The sequence below is a fragment of the Emys orbicularis genome, chromosome 6 (assembly GCF_028017835.1).
Source record: "Emys orbicularis isolate rEmyOrb1 chromosome 6, rEmyOrb1.hap1, whole genome shotgun sequence".
NCBI lineage: Eukaryota > Metazoa > Chordata > Testudines > Emydidae > Emys > Emys orbicularis.
In genome coordinates this window covers 124,574,721-124,595,706 of record NC_088688.1, presented here as the reverse complement: position 1 = coordinate 124,595,706, position 20,986 = coordinate 124,574,721, and the positions used below count along the sequence as shown (strand labels likewise).

At 50.0% G+C, this 20,986-nt stretch overlaps 1 protein-coding gene across 1 annotated transcript; it reads left to right on the top strand.

Moving 5' to 3' along the window:
- The first annotated feature begins 3,745 nt into the window (after positions 1 to 3,745).
- TRMT10B (tRNA methyltransferase 10B) lies at positions 3,746 to 19,297 on the top strand. Its single transcript, XM_065406704.1, has 9 exons — positions 3,746 to 3,845; positions 5,479 to 5,711; positions 6,714 to 6,822; positions 9,333 to 9,457; positions 10,767 to 10,919; positions 14,108 to 14,186; positions 15,243 to 15,310; positions 17,219 to 17,342; positions 18,812 to 19,297. Exons 2-9 carry the CDS (start codon positions 5,517 to 5,519, stop codon positions 18,916 to 18,918), a joined length of 960 nt encoding a protein of 319 aa, XP_065262776.1. The 5' UTR covers positions 3,746 to 3,845; positions 5,479 to 5,516; the 3' UTR covers positions 18,919 to 19,297.
- The last annotated feature ends 1,689 nt before the right edge of the window (positions 19,298 to 20,986 follow it).

Here is a 20,986-nt window from a genome sequence, read left to right as displayed (position 1 = left end):
ACAATGCATTTAATCTCATTCTTGGAAACAACTGAAAGCACTTTAGCTGAAACTTTCCAAAAAATTCCACGAGGCTAGGGTGACCAGATCGCAAGAGGACACATTGGGCGAGCGGGGCGGGGGGAGGACGACAATGACAGACACAGGTGCACAGAGCCATGAGAGGGGGCCTTAGGAACCTGCGAGAGGGGGCCCTAGGAAGCTGCGAGAGGGGTTGTACGGCCCCTGCTGCAGCCCGCACCACAAGCCACAGGGCAAGGACACCTATTGAATTCAATGAGAATTTTGCATGTGAATTGATGTACCTAGTTCTGAGATTATAAAGCCAGAAGGGATCCGGTGATCACCTGGTCTCACCGCCTGTATAGCACAGACATAGAACTTTCCCAAAATAATTCCTAGAGGATAGCTTTTAGAAAAAGCTTTTAGAAAAACACCATGACCCTTAGTATATTGTTAATCGTTAATTACTCTTACCATTGAAAAGGTATGCCTTATATCCAGTCTGAATTTGTCTAGCTGCAACTTCCAACCGTTGGCTCATGCTCTACCTTTCTCTGCTAGACTGAAGTGCCCATTATTAACTATTTGTTCCCCATGTAGATACTTACAGTCTATAACCAAGTCACTTCTTAACCTTCTTTTTGTTAAGCTAAATAGATTGAGGTCCTTGAGTCGATCACTATAAGACATGTTTTATAATCCTTTAATCAGTCTTGTGACTCTTCTCTAACACTCTCCAATTTATCAATATCCTTCTTAAATTGTGCACACCAGAACTGGACACAGTATTCCAGCATTGGTTGCACCAGTGCCAAATACAGAGATAAAATAACCTCTCTACTCCTGCTTGAGATTCCCCTATTTAGGCATCTGGTCACCCTATTTCTGTATGCATTTCCCCAGGTTTTTTTGTAAAAATCAAAACTGAACTGCCCCAGAAATTCTGGCATGTGGCATCATCGTGAAACTCGCATGGCTCCAACCCTGCCGATGAACCTTTAGATCCACTGCACAGACTTCTGCCACTTGAGCTAATGGAGTAAGTGATGGCAGAGGCAGTAGGTTGTCATCCTATATGTGATAGATCAGCTCTATAGGGGGATGAGACACTTTTTTTGCCACTGGGTTTCACAGATATCTGCTGACAGAAGAGGAACTGTGAAACTCAGGAATCCTGGGTCTATCCCAGGCTCCTGAATGGAGTGGTCTCTAGTAGTCAAAGACCCTTCTTCCTGTCCCCTCCAGTCTATGTCTATCCTATTGCTGTCTAACCCGCCCCAGCTCCTCATCTGATTTCAACTGCCCCCCACTACCGCTCTGGATTCCTTGTCCCAGTTTCCTGGTCCTGTCTCACTCTCCTCTCTCCCCGCCCCCATCCCTCAGATGGGATGTTCGTTCCAGACTGGCAAAATTATAAGGCTTCCCAACATTTCAACACTTCCCATTCTAAATTTTCGGTTGCTTAATTATAGGCTAGCTCTGCCTACAACAAAGCATATTCAGAACCTCTGATTAAGGGGATTGTAAGTGTAGCAACCTCCATCATAGCTAGTCACCAAAGATTGAACCTGAGCCATCCAGACTTAAAAGCATGAGCTTCTACTACTTGAGTTCAAGCTATAACTCCCTTAGCTGGTAGCTATACCGTTATTCTCTAAAAATCCACCAGAGGAGGGCACAAAACACAGGTTGGACAGTGAATTACAAAAGTGCCAAATATTATTATTAGACCTGCAATACTTTTCACAATGAACATCAGCAGGGGATAAACTGGGAGTTTAAGAATATTTGGAAAACAATTTTAGAATAACATTCAGCGCTGTGGTTTAAAAGAAAAAAAAACCTGTTAAAACTCATAACTTAGCAGTGTTCAGTGTTTGAAAAAAAAACAACTTCTAGGAGCTATGGGATACAAGTTAAGAATATTGAAACAGGAAGATGTTATGCTTAGTTACCACTTGGGCAAGGCGGCGTGCTATGTAATACTTGCAAGATTTCACTGTAATGTTTTACAATATATAGCAGCGCAATGCTGATTCCATTGATATTGTTGAGCAATTCATGCTGATTTTATTTCAGCCCACACCTTAATAGTTTTGAATACAAGATCACAATTTTCAGCTCAGTTGGTCTGAACATGCAGAGCTTTAAAACTGCTATGCTCTAAACTGTATATTAACTACAATTTTATAAACCTGCATGTCAGAGAACTGTGTGCCACTACTACTAGACAGTGGCACAAGGCAATTCAGTGTGAATCACAGCAGTGTAGGACTGGAAGGGATATCAACAGGTCATCTAGTCAAACCCCTGCACTGAGGCAGGACTGAGTAATAACAACACTAGACCATCCTTGACAGGTGTTTGTCTAACCTCTTAAAAAACTCCAATGACTGCTATTCCATAACCTCTCTAGGTAATTTGTCCAGTGCTTAACTACCTTTACAGTTAGGAAGTTTTTCCTAATGTCTAACCTAAATCTCCCTTGCTACAATTTAAGCCCATTGCTTCTTTATCCTGCATGTCCTGAGTGGGACGGGGGTGAGTCCAGGCAGTGGGATTGGGGGGAGGGAGGTCGAAGAAGTCGGTGGGTGTGTGGGGATGGACCAGGGGAAGCAGGGTGGAGGAACTGAGGGGGACAGGACTGGGAGAGTTGGGGGGGCTGAGGGGGATGGGACAGGAGTGGGATGGGGGGAGTAGGGTAGGGGCTGAGGGGAGCATGAATGGGACAGGGGGGGAGGCTGAGGGAACAGGGTCAGGGTGGGGCCTGAGGGCAATGGGTCTGAGGGGAGCCCCCCCAGAGGGACCTGCCAGGGGGCCAGGTGAGCCCAGCAGTGCCTACCTGGAGCGGCTCCCAGGAAGCATCCAGCAGGCAGGTCCCTCCCAGTCCCTCTGGCCCCTTCCTAGGGTCGGGTCGGGTCGAGGGGAGAGGGGCTCTCTGCCCGGCGACCGCTGCCTGCTGCGGGAGTCTACAGGCCCCGCCCCGCTGCAGCACGCAGGGGAGTGAGACCTCCCTGCCTCTGTGTGCCGGGGAAGGGGCAGGGCTGCGCTCTGCAGGCTCCTGCCGGCCAGGCGGGGGCCCCCGTGGGCTGGCTCCACCGCGCCGGGAGCTCAGCTGCGCGCTGCCCCAGGGCCCAGGGAGGGAAGGTGAGTGGCGCCGGTGGCGCCGGCTTGCCGCGGTCCCCCTCATATAGGGTGACCAGACGTCCCGACCAATGTAAGGTCGGGACGCAGGACAAGTCCCCTAAAATCGGGACTGTCCCAATAATATCGGGACGTCTGGTCACCCTACACGAGGCAGACACCTGGCATGGAAGATTTCAGCACAAACATTTAAAGTTTGGCAAAGTTAGGCAAAGTTATAGGCAACTGAGAACAGGGGCTTACAGTGGGAAGTGTCAGACAACCTGAACTAAGTATAGATACCAAGAAATAGGAACTATGGAAATAAAATGTAAAGCAAAAACTCTCTGACCCCAAATTCCCCAAAGGAAAAGCGGGTTTAGAACATTAATAAAGGGGAGAAAGGTTTGCTTTCAGGTTAAGAAGAAGCCAGAGAGGAGCAAGAGCAGCTCTTTCTGTCTTCTTTCACATGGCTTAAAACCAGCAATGTTAGATGTCCAAGGTGCTTGTTCTCTTAGCTATTCAGAGTATTAGGACTACAACTCCCAGAATGCAGTTGGCTTAGCAGAGAAAGTGACCTTGAGGGTGAGCCACATGACTATGTCTAGCCATCACACAGGAAGTTTGGTGCCTGCAAGCCTCTTAAAGGTGCAGGTGCTGTTACAGCGTGGCTGTGTCCTGAGCGCTGGGTATTGTCACTAGGGGACCAAGTGTGGCCGGTGAGTAGCAAACATTCAGACTTTAAAGAATGAAATAGTATGAAATGGTGTCTCTGCCTCTGCATGGCCTGTTACTGTAACTACTGAATTGCTGAAGGCCAGATGGGTATTTTTATTTTAAAGTCATGGGGCCCAATTCTGATTTCCTGCACCAGTGTAAATCTCCAGTAACTCCCTTACTCCTTTGGCTGTGGTGGTGTTACTCTGGATTTAAACCAGTTTAGCTGCGCCTGCAAAATCTGACCATTATATGTAATAGAGAAGGGAATGCTGGGAATTTCATGGGCTTGTCTATGTTCAGCAGGCATTATTATTACAGCAGTGCCTAGAGGTCACACCCAGATCACAGTGCTAGGCACTGAATAGACATACAATAAAAGATAATGCTTGCCTTCAAAAGCTTAGTTTCAGGATAGCAATAGATGGTTGAACCAAGGGGACAGGGAAGGGTGGATGGGGTAACAGCAATATGGGTTGGTGGTTTTTTTTTCCTTTTTGGCGTACAGAGTGTGTGCTATTTGTAGTTTGGAGTGTAGTTGTAGCCATGTTGGTCCCAGGATATTAGAGAGATAAGGTGGGTGAGTTAATATCTTTTATTGGACTAACTTCTGTTGGTGAAAAAGAAAATCTTTTGAGATATACCGAGCTCTTTTGCAGGTGCAGTTTGTAGCATGGAGTGTTTGGAGTTCTTTTGCCAAATAGAGACAAATACAATTAAGCCATCTTCACTTTTATTTCTGTCCCAGTCCTGCCCGAAAGGGATAAGGTATACCTAAGCACTACAGAATGATCAAGTACCATCACCCTTCCAAAGAAGGATCAGTTCAGTTTTGAAAAAGTTTGCACAGCTTTGGGGTAAAAAAAAGTCAGAACTTTATTTTTAATATTTTTTTTCTGCTTTATTATAAAAATGTGGAAAATGAAGATGTAGCTGAGCAGGGTTGTGTGTGTCATGAGTTTGTTCCTCTGGATTATGGGATGCTATATTTGTACCGGCTAGTCAGTTGCAATCTGCTGCCCTACTTACTTACGTCCTCTCCAAAGAGAAATGTCCCAGTGCCACACACCTGTTCTAATAATCCCATCCGGCTGCAGCCTGTCTGCATCTGACTCTGTCCCTTGGGAGTGTCACACATTGTTAGTGACCCTGTAGGCTCATTAATCATGAAGTGTACAAAACCTCTTCTTGCTTTCTTCCCTGCTCGATGGCTACTTATGCCACTGCCTACACTTTCAGCTAGCAGGGTTTAAAGATGTATGGGGCCAGATTTGCTCCAGGGTCTGTGTACACTGGGCCAGGGAATCCCCTGGTGGCTCAAGGTTCCTAGAACCTCCCCTTTTCTGGAGGAGCCTTTAAAAGCTGGTGCAGCCTGAATAGACTGCAGCCCCATACCCTGTTGCAGCCTTCCCTGGCAGGCTCCTGGGGGTCAGACCAAAGCTGCTTTCCCCCAGTAGAAGCCCTGGAGAAGGGCAGCAGTGGAAATGGCGCTTGATTTTCTCCGCCTCCTCCTCCCACTGCCAGGCGCCGTGAGCCAAGCAGGCGTGAGTTGCACCTAGGAAGGGTCAATCTGGTCTGTTGAATTAAACGTGCAAAGTCTCCATTGGATTCTGATCACCTTCCCTTTCTGTGCAGTGCCACCACTCCGCACCGTGCTGGAGCACAGGGCAACGATGAAACATGCAGAGCATGACACAGAGGAGAGTGACCCTGTGGGGGTAGCAGATCGACAATGGGAATGCGAGGTCGCCTGGCAGGATGATGGAGGGGACAGGGAAAGCATCTGTGAAAGCTTCCGGCTCCTGCAGATTGACACAGGCTGTGACAGCCCAAAGGACCTTCCTGTGGGGAGCGAGAAGTGGTACTCGGTACGTACAGTATAAGGTAAGGCCCCGATCCTGCCAGTGGGCCAGTATGGGCACACAGCACTGCCTGTACAGATCCATGGCAGGATCAGGGCCTAACAGCATTACACACAAGGTCAGCTAGATGCTGGATCTATTAAAAGTAACGACTAAAACTAGAAATTATATTCTTTAACAACCCATGTTTTGTTTAACAAACCCATGTAAACATTTCCTGCTAGTGGAACTGGGAACCCAAACACAGCCGCATCCTGCTACATACTGGTGCCCAGGCCGTGAAACTGACCAGTCTGTTTGCATCATCCAGGCTGAGAGACATATACAAAGTAGGGGAGAAATAGCGCAAATGTGGGAGGGGGGAAAGCCTAGTGGATCTTTCAAAGCTCTGTTCTAATGATCTGAGCCATTAGTGACTCAGGTAAGGAAGGTGGTTTCTTAGCTGTATGGTGTTTATTTTGACAGTGTTCCTTTGGTAAATGCATGACAGAGCTAGATGTAAACAAAAACTGTCATTCAGGAGCAAAGAAAATATTGGTAGAGGCTTCATCTTGCAGCCTGGAAGTCAAGTAAGTTTAGCTGGAAAGGGCTCTTATCAAGAGAAATAGACTTGATTTATGGCTTTGTTTCCTTGACTGTTATTGGAGTAGTTTAAAAGACAAAAATGCTTTTCAAAACAATTTTTTTTTTAAATCCACCACTAAATTTTGTTGTTTAGGCCCAAACGTTTAATGGCGTGTCAGTCCGGCCTATCGATTTGCCCCCATGATTTTGCACAAGCAAAAACTAAATTTGTGCACACAAATTGGGTAGGTAGGGATCTGCTCAGCGTGTGTGCACACGTTCAGGGCTATGGGTGTACAAAGCTGCAGCCAAAAACTTGGCATCCTTTTCCGAAAGTGGACTCAAACGTAGGTCTGGGTTTTAGAAAAACTGGTGAGGTCGGCACTTTAAATCTTTTGCATCTTTATGAGCTTCTCAGATCCTTTTGTTCTCTTTTGTGTTAAGAGGAATGTTTTGAGGAAACAGAGGCATTGGGAGAAAATAGTTACAGCAAAGAAGAAGAAGAGAAAACAGGAAAAAGAGAGGAGAAAAGCTAAACATGCTGAAGATAAAGGTACAAGCAATCTGAAAACTATGGGGTTAGCTCTTCAGCTGGTGTACACCAGCTAATCTTACAGCACCTGTGAATCTGGCTATGTGTTTTAATGACTGACTCTTAGCCTGTGGCCTAGTCTACACTACGGGGACTATGGGGCATAGCAACAGCACTGTAGTATCGTAGTATAGATGCGGCATACGCCGATGGAAGGGGTTTTTCCACCACTGTAGGAACACCACCGTCCCAAGGACACACCTAGCTGCATCTACATCGAGGGTGAGGTCGCTCAGGGGTGTGGATTTTTCACACCCCTGAGGGATGTAGCTATGTCAACCTAAATTTCAAGTGTAGACCAGGGCAATGTTTTATTTTTACCGTGGAGTTAAGTCAAACGATCTACACTTCAGTTCAGTCCTCTCCAGTTAGCCTAGCTCTAGTGAAAGCGGCAACACTGCAGAATAACATTGGAGCTGCACAGAGTGACTGTTAACTTGACCTGTTGCCTATCCCTCTGGTCCTGCTGGCCATTGCAAATGAAAGCCCCACCCCGCTCACAGATGTGTGTGTGTGGATGAGGCTTGAGTTAACCCTGTGGTGAGGACACTCCCATGGATGCTCAGAGGGAGTTCTCCTCCAAGATTCTGCTGCTTATTGACAACACTGTATCAGGCTTTTAACACATGGGGCGGGGAATCCATTTTTAAGACTGCTTCAAAATAAGCAGCCGCCAAACATCGTGTCCAGAAATACCTCTGGAGTTCAGCACATTCATAAAGAGCCCAACCCCCTTGTAATATAGAACTAAATCCAACGATACAATAGTGAGCAATCTACACAAGACAATGATATTGCCTTTTTTCAAACCCATCTTATATGAGCTCCTAGAACATTAGCCTGTTTGATTTTTTTTGAGGCCTGTGCTTTATTAAAACGTAAATTTTACCTGGAGTTGTTTTGATCACCGCCAAAATGAAACGTCCTGCCGCTTAAGGCCTACAAAGACTTATGCGCACACATTCTTCATGTTGTGCAGGCGGGTTCTTCATGTTGCTGCGTTCCCACGTACTTCAGTGGGAATCCTTATCTGCGTGAAGTGACTCACACGTTTAAGTGAGTGCAGGATAACATCTTCAGGTACAAGTGTCTAGGAATGGGACACGCCTTTCCCATCTGAGAAATTTCTCCTCGGGAGTAATCTGTATGTGGCCCTTCTTCAGAGGCGTCTTTCCATGCAGTGACTGCAGCAAGAATCCTCTCTGAGGCCAGCAGCTCCTCGTGGAAAAGCTGAAACTTAACAATCATTTAGTGTGGAGGCCACCAAGAAATTGGAGTGACAATTTACCAGCCATTGATATAAATCTGTTTCAAGCCCTGAGATCTAAGACCGAGCATGTCCATATTGAAATCAACAAACCATCCCCTTTGTGTTTCTTTAAGGCAGCATTTCCCAGCCTGGAAAGACCGCTCCCCTTTTTGTGGGGGGGGGTCACAGTAGTTCAGGGTGTGGAACAGACGTGAGAAGCAGTGGGGATAAGGAAAGCTGCATATCCCTGGATCCTCTGTGTAACTGCAGCCCTCTTCTGCTCCTGCTGTGGCCCTCAGTGGGAGGAGATCACGTGGCGAGGCAGCTGCCTGCCAGACCAACCTTCTCTTCTCTTTCCATGGCACGGGGCTCAGCCCTGAGAACCCAAGGAGCACAGGACTGCAAGGGCCCTTCTGGGTCAGAGAGTCCAGTCCCCTGCTCTCCCAGGCAACCCCACTGGATAATCTTGTTCATGGACTTGTCAAGGCCCATTTTGAAAGCAGTCAGGTTGTCTGCCCCCATGGCTCCTGCTGGGAGGTTGTTCCAGACCCTCGCCCCACTGGTGGCTAGAAACCTTCTTCTCATTTCCAGCCTGAATTTACTCCTGACCAGTTTATCCCCATTAGCTCATGTGCCAGCCTTGTCCTTTGGCTTCAGTAGCTCTTCTCCCTCCCTGGTGTTTGCCCCCGGTGTGTTTATAGAGAGCAATCGGATCCCCTCCCAGCTTTCCTTTCACTGGGCGGAGCAAACCAAGCTCTGGGAGCCTCCTCTCGTCCCCGGATCACCCTAGCAGCCCTTCTCTCCACCTCTTCCAGGCTGAATTGGTCTCCCTGGAGCACGGGTGAGCGGAATTCAGTGTTACGCAAGAGGTCTGGCCAGTGCCTTGTGCAACAGCATTAATATGTCCCTCTTTCTACGGCAAGTACCTCACCAGGGGATGTGAGGAACGGAGACTCTCCCACCCCCATACCAACATAGCTCTGTGGGGGAGGGGCCACTGGGGGAGTGAGGGGGTGGGGAACCCAAGCAGGGAAATGGGAAAAAAGCTCCTCTGCCAGTCCGCCTCTGAGGACCCCAACAAGAATACTAGGGCCCAGGATTTAAGGCAATGTTACAGGTGCTTGCATTATTTCAATGATTGAATTCCCTCCCTTCCCCTCCCCCTGACTCCCCCTAACACTTCCCGTCCCATCTCTCTCTCGCTCTCTGCTCTGCGTTCCAGGTGCGGCTCACCAGCACAGCAAACGGGTTTTAAAAGCGATCACCAAGGAGCGGCTTCTGGCGGCCAAAGAGGCAGCCCCCTGGCTATGTATAGATCTGAGTATGACCAGACACATGACGAAGAAGGTATGCGCTGCAACCGCGAACTGTCCCTAGTGCTCATGAGCCTCTTGGGGAGGAATCTTACAATGAGGTCTGCCAGCATAGGCACCTCCCTTAGGTCGGTGGGAGGTATTTAGCAGAGACCCCGCGCCAGTGGGTCCCATTGCACAGGGCCGAGCCAGCGGGTCCCCTTGCGGGATTGGGGCCTGGCTGGTAAGAACAATTCATTTATATGTATCCATTTTTGACAGGTGATTCTTTTTTGTTTCCACTACTGAAGCTTGTCTGCTGCACAACCAGGGTGTTTCCTTTTAAATAACCAATGAGCTCAGAGCTAGATTGTATGGGGGATGGGAGCTGGGGGAAGGGGTGGCTGGTTGGTCAACAATCTCTCTCAGCAAGCAGGGTTGCTCTGCAAAGCTTTATCCCAGAGCTGGACTGTCAGGGGTTACTGTAAAAAAAACAAAGGCTTTTACATGGGGAAAATCCCAGCCCCCACCCACTAGGCATAGAGCTCTGCTTCCCAAGAGAGCTGCTCTGCTAGCTGCATGTATTGGTCCCTGGAAGTATCTGATTGGCCCTTCTGTCCTCGGCCTGCTTTGTACCTAGGCAGTGTGCCCCTGCCCTTGGCACGCTCTCTCTCAGAGACGCAGCGCACAGGCTGGGAACCCAAAGGCCAAGGGCAGAACAGAGCCTTGGTTACCCCACTCTCCCTGTCCAGCCTAAATCTCCACCATCCCTCATGAAAAATGGCCTTTAAAACCATAGGCGCCGACTCCGTGGGTGCTCCGGGGCTGGAGCATCCACGGGGAAAAATTGGTGGGTGCTCTGCACCCACCGGCAGCTCCATGCCCCCCCACCCAGCTCACCTCTGCTCCGCCGCCTCCTCCTCCCCTGAGCGCGCTGCGTGCCTGATTTTTCCCCCCTCCCGCGCAGCAGGGAAGGAGGGGGAACACGGCGGGCTCAGGGAAGGGGCGGGGATTTGGGGAAGGGGGTCCAATAGGGGCAGGGAGGGGGCGGAGTTGGGACGGGGACTTTGGGGAAGGGGTTGGAATGGGGGCGGGGCAGGGAAAGGGTGGAGTCGGGGCGGGGCCCGGGGGGGCGCAAGCCCCCACCGGCGCCCGGGAAAGTTGGCGCCTATGTTTAAAACACCTGCTAGTCCATGAGCTCGGCCACCTCCTCAGCTTCTGCACGCTAAGCTGGGCTGGGCCAGACCCGTGCTGTGATGGGAGATCTCCAAGCTGGGCCTGAGGTGGGAGTAAGTGGTGCCCTTAGCTCTGAGCCCGTACCCATCTGGGCCACTTGTGTGCAGATGTTCGTTCTCTCTTGGAAGGAAATAAGTCGCCTTGCCGCTCAGATAAGGAGGCTGTATGGTTCCAACAAGAAAGCTGGAAAGCCGTTTTGGATTTGCCTTACTGGATTTGTGGCCGGCAGTCCTATTTCTGAAGAGTGCTTCCGAATGAACGATGGGTTTTCCAATTACCTCGTAAGTAACTGACGTGAGTGAATTCCACAAGACAGTGGCTACTGCCCCCTTGTACACAGCAAAACATGTTGCTCCTGTGACTCCTATCAATATAATCGAAAAGACTGTTTTTAAAACGCAGTAACAAGCTAGGATCTTTCCCTTCTTCGTTGTACCTTTTCGTATGCCCCTCATATGAGCACAGCAGCTGTGCATCTTCGTTTGAACTTCGAGACAAGTGTCTTATTCCAAGCCACTGGAACAAGAGTGAATTACACTCAGTGGGATCATAAACTGGGTGTAGAGCTGCTGCAGATGACATGGAAATTATTATTATTATTTGCATTGCTGACGTTCCAAGCAGCCCCAGCCGTGGTCCAGGGCCCCATTGTGGTTGGTGCTGTGTGAACACCGAACAAAAAGACAGCCCCTGCTGCATTGGCGGGACACTGGTTTTTGGGCAGATGTGTAGTATTTGCACCTTCCTTTGATGCATCTGGTGCTGGCCCCTGGTAGAGACAAGATACTGGGTGAGCTGGACTCTGGGTCTGACCCACTGTGTCAATCAGCGGGGGGTGCCTGGGACGGGACTAGAGGAGACGTGATGCAGGCTCGGGTGAGTAGGGGACAGGAGTGGCTCGGGGTGTGGGGCTCCCCCGGCCTGGCCGCGGGGCGACACTGACTGAGGTTGAGGCCCGCAATATCCATCTTGTCTCTGGGCTGTGGCGGCAGCAGCCTCCCGGCCGCCAAAGCCTAAGGAGCAGGCCCGGCCGGGCCGCAGAGCAGCCGGGTCTCTACCTGGCCCGGAGAGACTGAGCATCTCCGTTCCCCGCTATCCCGCCCACCCTGCCAGGTGCGGCACGAACAACCAGCTCCTGTTGCCACCTGCTCTGACTCTTCAACACCCTCGGTCCCCAGCTCACCAGGTATGGATCAGCCCTGCCCGTGCCACCCTCCGAACCGCTTCGTCCTGGGGCCAGCCTCAGCCTGTGCCCCCGACACCAGCCCAGCCCCTGGTTGGGCCTGCTGAGCAGCGCAGACTCCCTCCCTGCTCCGGGCATGACCCCTCCCCTTTCCCTCCACTGGGCCAAGGGAGTTGCCCTGTTCCCTCTCCTGCCAGGGCTGGGGGAGTAGCCCCACCTTCCTGAGTGAGTCTGGGGAGGAAACTTGACCCCGATGGACTGAGTAGTCTGGGAGGGCTCAGAGTTAATCAACCGTCTATCTATGCAGAAGTCCCAATTATCCATTCTCCTACCCATTACCACCACTAAGACAGAAGCCTTAGGGAGGTGGGAATGGCTATTGAAGGGGAATTGATCATTGCCTTGTTGTGGGTTCCACCATGCCAGAACTAGTTGCTGGAGGGAACCTTAGGAAGGGTCATGTAGGGGGAGGGATAGCTCAGTGGTTTGTGAGTTCAATCCTTGAGGGGGCTATTTAGGGATCTGGGGCAAAAAAAAAAAAAAATCTGTCTGGGGATTGGTCCTGCTTTGAGCAGGGGGTTGGACTAGATGACCTCCTGAGGTCCCTTCCAACCCTGATATTCTATGATTCTATGAATTCACATGTTCCGTTTTCATTGCTAACTGAGGTTTGGCTTCATGTGTGATTATACTTGGAATATGGCCTGCAGGAAGAGGGGTGTTCCATGATTGTTGGATCTTGGACTTCACATCAGACTTGTCCAGCTCACAAATAAAAAGAGGCTTTTCTAACAGCCAGCCCTGCAACCTCAGCCTAGAATGTCCGAGTCAAGCTGGGTTCTTTCCTCTGCGCCCAAGGTCAGACGTAGTTAAGGCTTTGTAGGCCAAACTATGACCTTAGCTAAATCTGTGTAACCCTGTCTTCAGATAGTGGCACCTGGGAAACTCCGTTGCCATCGGTGGAATTGCAGAGGAGCAGTTGAGGAGAAATTTTAGCCTACATGGCTTGCCCTACAAGTGGTCACACAGCCGGTCTGTGGGAATAAAACTCAGATCCCTCAGTCAGTGTCTCCATGGGAAAAAGCCAGAGCAACTGAGGAATGAATCAAGCCCACTAAGGTTTTTGGGGCAGGGCCCATCTTTTTGTCTTGTGTGTGTACAGCACTTGGCACCATGGAGACCTGACCCCTGGATACAACTGAGCTCTATTCCCTCCAATAAACTTCACGAACTGGGCAGTTACAGGGGGAAATGCATGACTTTGCAATAACTAATCATGGACGATATTCTAATTCTCAACAGAGGCAGTGAAGTTAGTTTGTTAGGATTACTGCTAATCTCTTTCCCTCAGTACATCTGCTAATTTTGCTCAGGAAAGAATTTAACAAAACTTGAAAATTACTAGTGGTATTTATAGATGTGGAATGTGTGTTAGTTTCTTCTGAAAAATACCTTACCCTTGTGGGTCTGAATGACCCAGAGGCCTTACCAATTCGGATATGCTTTATGTCTGAGAAGGTGTAGAGGAGTGGACTCACCCCTGCGGCGGCGCCTGCTGCTGGTGACTTGCAGGAATTAGCTAGTTCCAGCTCCGGAGCGCCCTCTGCAGGCCGGTGATCCGCATGTCCTCTGGCCCCCATGTCCCTCCCTGGACCCTGGTGCCCTTTTACCTGGGGTGCTGCCCCTGGCAGTAACCCCTCAGCCTTAGGGTCTCCTCTCCCCAGGGAACCCCCACCCACTATTCCCACCTCACCTCAGTATAAGGCTACTGCCAGTCATCATCTAGCCCCATGCCCTGGGGCAGACTGCAGTATCAGCCTACTCATCACTGGCAAGATTGGGTTTGGACCTGCTGCCTTGGCCTACCCCTGGGCTGCCCTCTGCAACTCCCACTACCTTTTAGCTCAATGCTAGGCCGCAGCCTGGGGCTTTCCAGGCTGGTGCTCCCCAGCTCCTCAGCCTTTCCCCAGCCCTGCTCCACTCAGGTACCCTGTCTCTAGCTCCCTGCAGCCAGGCCCTTCTCTCTCTGAATGCAGAGAGAGACTACCATGGGCCTCTGGCTCCCAGCCTTTTTATACAGGCCAGCTAGGACCTGATTGGGGCATGGCCCAGCTGTGGCTACTTCCCCAATCACCCAGGTCTCAGAGCTGCAGCTCTCTTCAGAGCTGCTTTCAAGCCCTTCAGGGCAGGAGTGGTTGTCCATCCTGCTACAGAAGGGTATTGGACTCTAGCTGAAGACACTTCTTGTCTATTTCACATGTGTGTTCTCCCTTTGCATTTTTTCAGATGGATACCACTCCAGAAAGTTACCTTGACCTATTTCCTTTGGAGACAATTGTCTACCTCACTCCTGACTCGGAGAATGGTGAGTCCTTTGCTTGTTTGGGGGAGCTGCGGCAGGAGAGCACTCATGTTGTTACAATCTAGAGTTTATTTAAAAAAAATAAAATTGACCCAAGATTGGTTTGGTTGGAACGCTTTTCTTAAACCATGTTTAAAACTACTTCAGACAGATCAGTTCCTAACTGGTGTAGCTGGGATCTCCATCTGGATCTGAGCTACACTAATCAATGCTCAAGATGTCCCAGCAATGAATGAAGGTTTAGCCCCAGATCCTTGAAGGTATTTGGATGCCTAACTCCCATTAATATCAATGGGAGTTAGGCGTTTAAATACCTTTGAATGTCTTGACCCATGTGCTGTGTGGTTAGAACCCTGCACTTTGCAGTACTCCAGAACAGCAGGCTGGAAATTCGGTGGCTGTTTCAGATCTATCTTAAAAAAGAGAGGGTTTTACTGAATTAAACATGAAAATAAAACAGTCACTGCAGCATCCCCTTTGTGGCTTGCTACTGAATGTATTATCTGCTGCTCCTCTATTTTTAACTGACCGCCTGATGCAGAATTTCGTAGTGGAAATGTGTATCGGGTCTATGGAAGCTGTTGAAGGGTGGGTGGGGGAAACTTTGGTAGATTCAGTTGGGGCCTTTGGCATGTGGCGAGGCCTGGCTCTCTGGGATTGTAGGGTAAGCACACAAGTTGCAAGTCAAAGTGATCAGCAGTGAAAGAGTTAACAAGTGTTGCCATTGTAATTTGCGTCTTCAGATTTCTCCATTTTCAGCCCACCTCTGAGCGGTTGTTTCAGGCTCTCTACAGACTCAGGCATATGTTCATGTTTTGACGGTTTCCTTTGTAACCATTAGGGTTAGACCCCATCCTCCAGTACAAGCTTAAGGTACGGCACACAATTCTGGGGCACAGGGTGGCTTCTGCAGCACACTCCACGGCCCCAGCTTCCTGGAGCACACGGGACCCAGCTTGTGCAGAGAGAACAGTTTGAGCCAATCATTCCTCTGCAGTAGATCGGCTACTGCTAACCTGCCTAGTGTTCTGTTTAACTAGCCCCCTGTTTCCTTTCTAGCTCTGCAGGATATTGACCCCCACAGAGTGTACGTCCTCGGCGGGCTCGTGGATGAAAGCATTCAGAAGGTGCGTGCTCAGTGGAAGCTGCACCAAACACTTACAAAATCCCATGGCACCTTCAGCCAGCACTAGTGGAGCCCCCGGCAGGATATGATGCATGTTTTCTCCTCTTCACTAGCAAACTATTCCTAATGTATGGTCCCAAAACTATATAGTGAATATAAGTTTGGTGACTTCCAGCCCTGCCATCTCTCCTAATCGCTGAGGCTCCCTCCTGAGTTGGATGCGCTAGCACGGACCCTGCACCACAAAGAGTCCCAGTGGGGAACGGCTCCATCCCTCTGTAGGTTTGGGGCTGTACACGTCCCACCGTCAGACACCTTTGGCGACACAAATTACCAGAGGCCAGATAAGTCAGTGGTTTAGAAAGCCGTTGGCTCGCAGCGTTAAAGTGTTTCAAGCGTGTGATGTTGTAAGTTCCATAGCATCTGGCACCAAACGCGAATAAATGTCTCGCTTTTTGCCTGGAGATTTAGATGTGTCGCCTTCCAAGGGGCGTGGAGTCCATAGGTAGAGGACGCTCCCCATTGCCTCTGTCCTGGAGGCACTAAACCCAGGTTCTGACAGCATGTGTCTCCCAGCTGAGGGGCACTCTTGGGCCAGGGTCTGGGTGACAGATGTGCGGGGTGTAGGCGATGGGCAAGCTCTTGAATAAGCCAGGCCCAGACCAATCACAATTTAAAGATCATCCGTGAGGCCCACGCCCTCAGAGTATGTAGGCACCTAACTCCCATTGAAGGCAGTGGGCATTAGGGACTGAACTATTTTTGAAGGCCTAGCCCTGTGTAGAGTGCATGCAGCAGTCTAGCCTGGAGGCAACAAACACCTGGATGCAGGAGCCATGCTTGGGAGGAATGTCTGCAGGGTCCTGGCCTGTGGTAGATAGTGACAGGAACTGCCAGTTACTGCTGCTATCTGGGAATCCAGGAACAAGGATGGATCCCCGCGGATCATGTGGTGTCAGTGGAAAATACACCCTCAGTAGCTGGTGCAGACGTCCGCGCCGTCCATTCCTCCGCTGCCGACAAGCATCGCTTCTGGCCTACCGCCTCCTTCCTTTCCTGTCTGGGAGGCTCTGGGAGCGCCAGGAGGCTGCCAATTCCAGGGAGACAGAGCTGAATTTCCCCAGACCGTGGCTGCTCAGACTGACTCGGTCTGCGCTCGTGGCTTCGTACAGGCCTAGAGCAGGAGGGATGGCAGGTTGGGACCCTGCCTGAGCCCCCGCACGACTGGCCCTCAGGGAGGGAATGAACTGGCTGAGGGGATTTCCCTGAGAGGAAGGAGCCAAACCGAGAGCCACTCAATCCATTCCCACGAGGCGCCGCAGACAAGGCAACAGAACTTGTCCCCCACGCCAAACCCAGGTCTAGCCTCAGCTGGAGAGCGATCAAAGGAGTCTGGACTCCAGTGTCCATCTGTTTCCACTCATTCACCTTCCACCGGGGGGGGGGGGAGGGAGGGTAGAAACGGGCTGGGAACTGGCAGGAGTTTATTGTCCCGAATGGCCTTCTGGGCAGCGGCCTGCCCATTGCTTGTTGCTAAGTGTGGCTGGCAGCCCCCCTCGCAACCTTCTGGGAGGGAGATCAGTGTTCATGCTTCAGGGATGAGCTAACCTCTGCCCCTTGGGGGCTGGGAAGGAACTTCCCTGGGGGGCACATTGTTCCGGACCTGCCCGCTGCAGACAGCTGGTGCCCCGGTCTGTTCTGGGGTGGCAGTTTCCACGGGGAATGGAGGGATGTAGCAGGGACAGCTCCAGTCTGTCTTAATTGGCTTTCCCCAGCCATGGAGGGCATGGGCCTGTCTCCCACACACCTAGCCCCTCCTAAGCAAAGGGCAATGTGTGTGCTACAAGGTCGTCAGACTGAAAAAGGTCAGGGTGCGTGCGCGTGCATGATCTCTTACTTTGACTTCCAGAAACTGACCTTGCAGAAGGCACAGGAGCACTCCTTGCAGACCGCTCGGCTGCCCATTGCAGAGTACATGGTGAAGAATGCCAACGTGAAGAACTACCATTCAGAGACGTTAGCAATCAATCAAGGTATGGCTCCCAGGCTGGTTATTGCCAGGTTGCCAGAATGCAGCTACAGGCCAGAGCTCTACACCATGGTATCCATCCCGGGCCAGGGAACGGGGAGGAAAGTTCAGGCCCCAGAGTTCATTGGACTAGAACAACAAAAGAAGGGGTGATATGGCTGAGTGTGTGGTGGGGCTTAGATACCAGTTTGTCTTTTGCCCAGGTATAGCAGGGGTGGAAGCTTTCCCGTCCCTCTGCCTTAATATGGGTACGTGGCCCCTCACTCTGCTGGAAAGCTAGTTCAGTGGCAGGGCCCACTCACATTGGCATTGCCAGCAGAAGTGCCACTGATTGTTAGCTTGGCAAAGCAAACACCTATTTGCTAAGAACTAGTCCGAGGCCAAGCTCTGTTAGACCTGGGCCAGTTTGCGTCTACATACTGGCTGCTGCTCATCAGTGCGGTATTCAGGCTGGAGAACGGCTCCCTGACTCATGAACATTGTCTAAGGACTGAGGGCAATAATTGCAGCGGAGTGGGAAAACAAGTTACCGTTATCCCTTGAGCCCCAAATCCCTCTCCCCCTCTTACCAAAACACGTGAATTGCTGCTGCTCAGACGAGTGGCTGGGTTCAGCGCTGCCTTGCGCATCTCTGTAGGCTGCTATATTGGGGAACCCCCTGGTGCTGTCCATATGTGTTTTAATGAAGGTGTGGTGTGAGGAGGAAAGGATGATAATAAAGAGGAGCATCCAACATACTGCCTAGGATAGGTGTGTGTGTGTGTGTGTGTGTGTGTGTGTGTGTAGTGGGGGGGACTACATGCAAGTGGCTAGAGTCTGCATGTATTTGTTGAATGCATCAGAAGACTCAGTTCTCCGATGGTCTAATCAGTGAGGGGTAGACGCAGGCACAGGAAGTAGCACTCACATCAGCTTGCCTTAATGCCAAGGTTCTCAAACACGAGTGCCGGAAGCTGTGCTCACAACAGCCACTGTCGACCCCTGCTGAAGGGGGCCTGATTGTTTTTCCTAACGCGCCGGAGCACGCCGCTATCTTGAGGCACCGAAGTGTGAAAAGTTGGCCCAAGTTTAATAAACGTGAAAGTGTCCACCTTAAAGTTACAAAACGTGAAGAGCAGGGTTAGGAAACACGGAAGTGTGACTGGAGAAGCTGTTCTTAGGGGAGAGGCCCTGGTATGTTCTGCTTTTCCGGGAAGCTGTAGTTGATCCGTGGTGGCTTGTCAGGAGGTCAACATGGCTGTCAGCTAGAAGGTAGAATTTCCTAATGCCATTGATCTTTAGCTACCGATACGTGACCTCTGGTCACAATCGAGTTTCCTAGGGTGCCTGCCCTTCAGATTCTAAACCATAGCATCGATGCCTGGCTGCTGTCAGCTGTCAAATCTTCCAGCCTTTGTTCTAACTAGTGACAAACGAGCCCAGATTTCCAGTGATTGCTGTATTTAGACTGATCTTGATCACTCTTTTTGACAGTCTTTGATGCCTTATCAACTTACTATGAGACCCAGAGCTGGCCAGAAGCGTTAAAAGCTGGAGTTCCTCCTGGAAAAGGCTACGTTCTCCAGGAAACAGCTCTATGATGGAAAATGCATCTGCTTAGCAACACGCAAGAAGACTCTTTATTCTGTGATGTTAATGGGCTGCACGGCCAAAGGAAGCAAACTCCTCCCTCGTTATTTCAACCAGCGGCATCAGCGTAGCTTGTGTAGAGAAATGTGGCTCACCTGACATAAGGAGCTCATCAGTTTCATACATTCTACCTCATTGGTGTATTACTGGAAAACAAGGGTCAGCCCTGGGCTTCAAATACAGACCAACTGGAACTTGTCACTTCTTGCCGGTGTTTTGTTAGTGTTTTGGAAATTGTCTGCACCACTGGACTACCAGTTCCTCTTTGGGGCAGGGAGAAGATGTACAAAAATCCCTTAAGGTTTTGACAGTCCTGTTAATTACAAGTAAGCAATGTGGGGTTAAAGTAGTTAACTACACCACTGTAGCAGTTAACTGGAACGATCTTTTTACAGGTAAAACACAGCGTTCTTATCTCGTAAAGTTTCTCTTGTAATGCTGTACCCATATTTCTGCTACTTAGTATCTAATTAATGACAGAGTCCTGGGGCACCTTATAGACTAACAGACGTATTGGAGCATAAGCTTTCGTGGGTGAATACCCACTTCGTCAGACGCATGTGGTGGAAATTTCCAGAGGTAGGTATAAATATGCAGGCAAGAATCAGTCTAGAGATAACGAGGTTAGTGCAATCAGTGAGGATGAGGCCCTCTTCTAGCAGTTGAGGTGTGAACACCAAGGGAGGAGAAACTGCTTTTGTAGTTGGCTAGCCATTCACAGTCTTTGTTTAATCCTGAGCTGATGGTGTCAAATTTGCAAATGAACTGAAGCTCAGCAGTTTTTCTTTGGAGTCTGGTCCTGAAGTTTTTTGCTGCAGGATGGCTACCTTTAAATCTGCTATTCTGTGTCCAGGGAGCTTGAAGTGTTCTCCTACAGGTTTTTGTATATTGCTATTCCTAATATCTGACTTGTGTCCATTTATCCATATCCTCCTCCCTTGGTGTTCACACCTCAACTGCTAGAAGAGGGCCTCGTCCTCCCTGATTGCACTAACCTCGTTATCTCTAGCCTGATTCTTGCCTGCATATTTATACCTGCCTTTGGAAATTTCCACTACATGCATCCCATGAAGTGGGTATTCACCCACGAAAGCTTATGCTCCAATACGTCTGTTAGTCTATAAGGTGCCCCAGGACTCAGTCTCGATCTGTAAAGTGACAAACAGGGCTACCCCTCTGATACTTATCTAATGAATGTTATAATAGAATAGTTATTCTTGATCCCCCCACCCCCCTAGGAACCACTGATGGCTGCTTTCTTGAAACAAGCACTAGGATGAAAACAGTTCTTGCAGGGAAGATGCCCTAAATCGATACTGTTGCCCCACTTTACCTATTCACCTTCTGTAAGCTGTGGTGTGTTATACTGCCAGGATATATTCCAGGAAGACAGGAAGCATAAACATTTTTAAGTATAAAGTGCACATAAAGGGAAGTTCGTTAGCTTATCCAGTGCTGTTGCCACCTACCTTTGTTGAACACACTTCCCCCCCCCCCCGCCATTTAAATGTGGGGGGGGAACACCCAAACTAGATTTAGAAGGCCTGAGTCTCATTCCAGTGGGGGGCTGTGTGCACTGCAGCTGGGGGTGTGATTTGCAGCTTGTAGCAATGTACCAGCACTAGCTGTACTCTACCTAGCTCGCTAAAAGTGGAAGTGAAGATGCTGTAGCATGAGCTTCGGTGCAGGTCACATAAATGAGTACTCATGGGCAGGCAGGCACGCTTCTGAAACCTACCCAGTGGCATCCTTTCTCTGCTATTTTCTAAAGTGCAGGAATGTCTACGTGAGCGGCAAATGACACCCACAGCTGCTGTACAGCCACATCCTAGGACTCCTTTATGCGGCCGGAGATGTGGATGGGGCCTTAATGTACCTGAGAGTTGGGCTCAAAGTATTTAAAGATCTAGATAACAAACAGCTGCAGGTGCTGTGGCTGGCTGCAATGTTTACTCCTGGGGGAATTCTGCGCATGCGCAGCATTCATGGGCCAAGAAGAATTTTCTTTTTCCCTGCAGC

What these genes read in the sequence shown, in the direction of transcription:
- TRMT10B (XM_065406704.1), top strand. Translation starts at nt 5,517, where the DNA reads ATGAAACATGCAGAGCATGACACAGAGGAGAGTGACCCTGTGGGGGTA. An exon ending in CCAGACACATGACGAAGAAG is followed by an intron (nt 9,458 to 10,766) that starts GTATGCGCTGCA and finishes CTCTCTTGGAAG; the next exon opens with GAAATAAGTCGCCTTGCCGC. An exon ending in CACTCCTGACTCGGAGAATG is followed by an intron (nt 14,187 to 15,242) that starts GTGAGTCCTTTG and finishes TTTCCTTTCTAG; the next exon opens with CTCTGCAGGATATTGACCCC.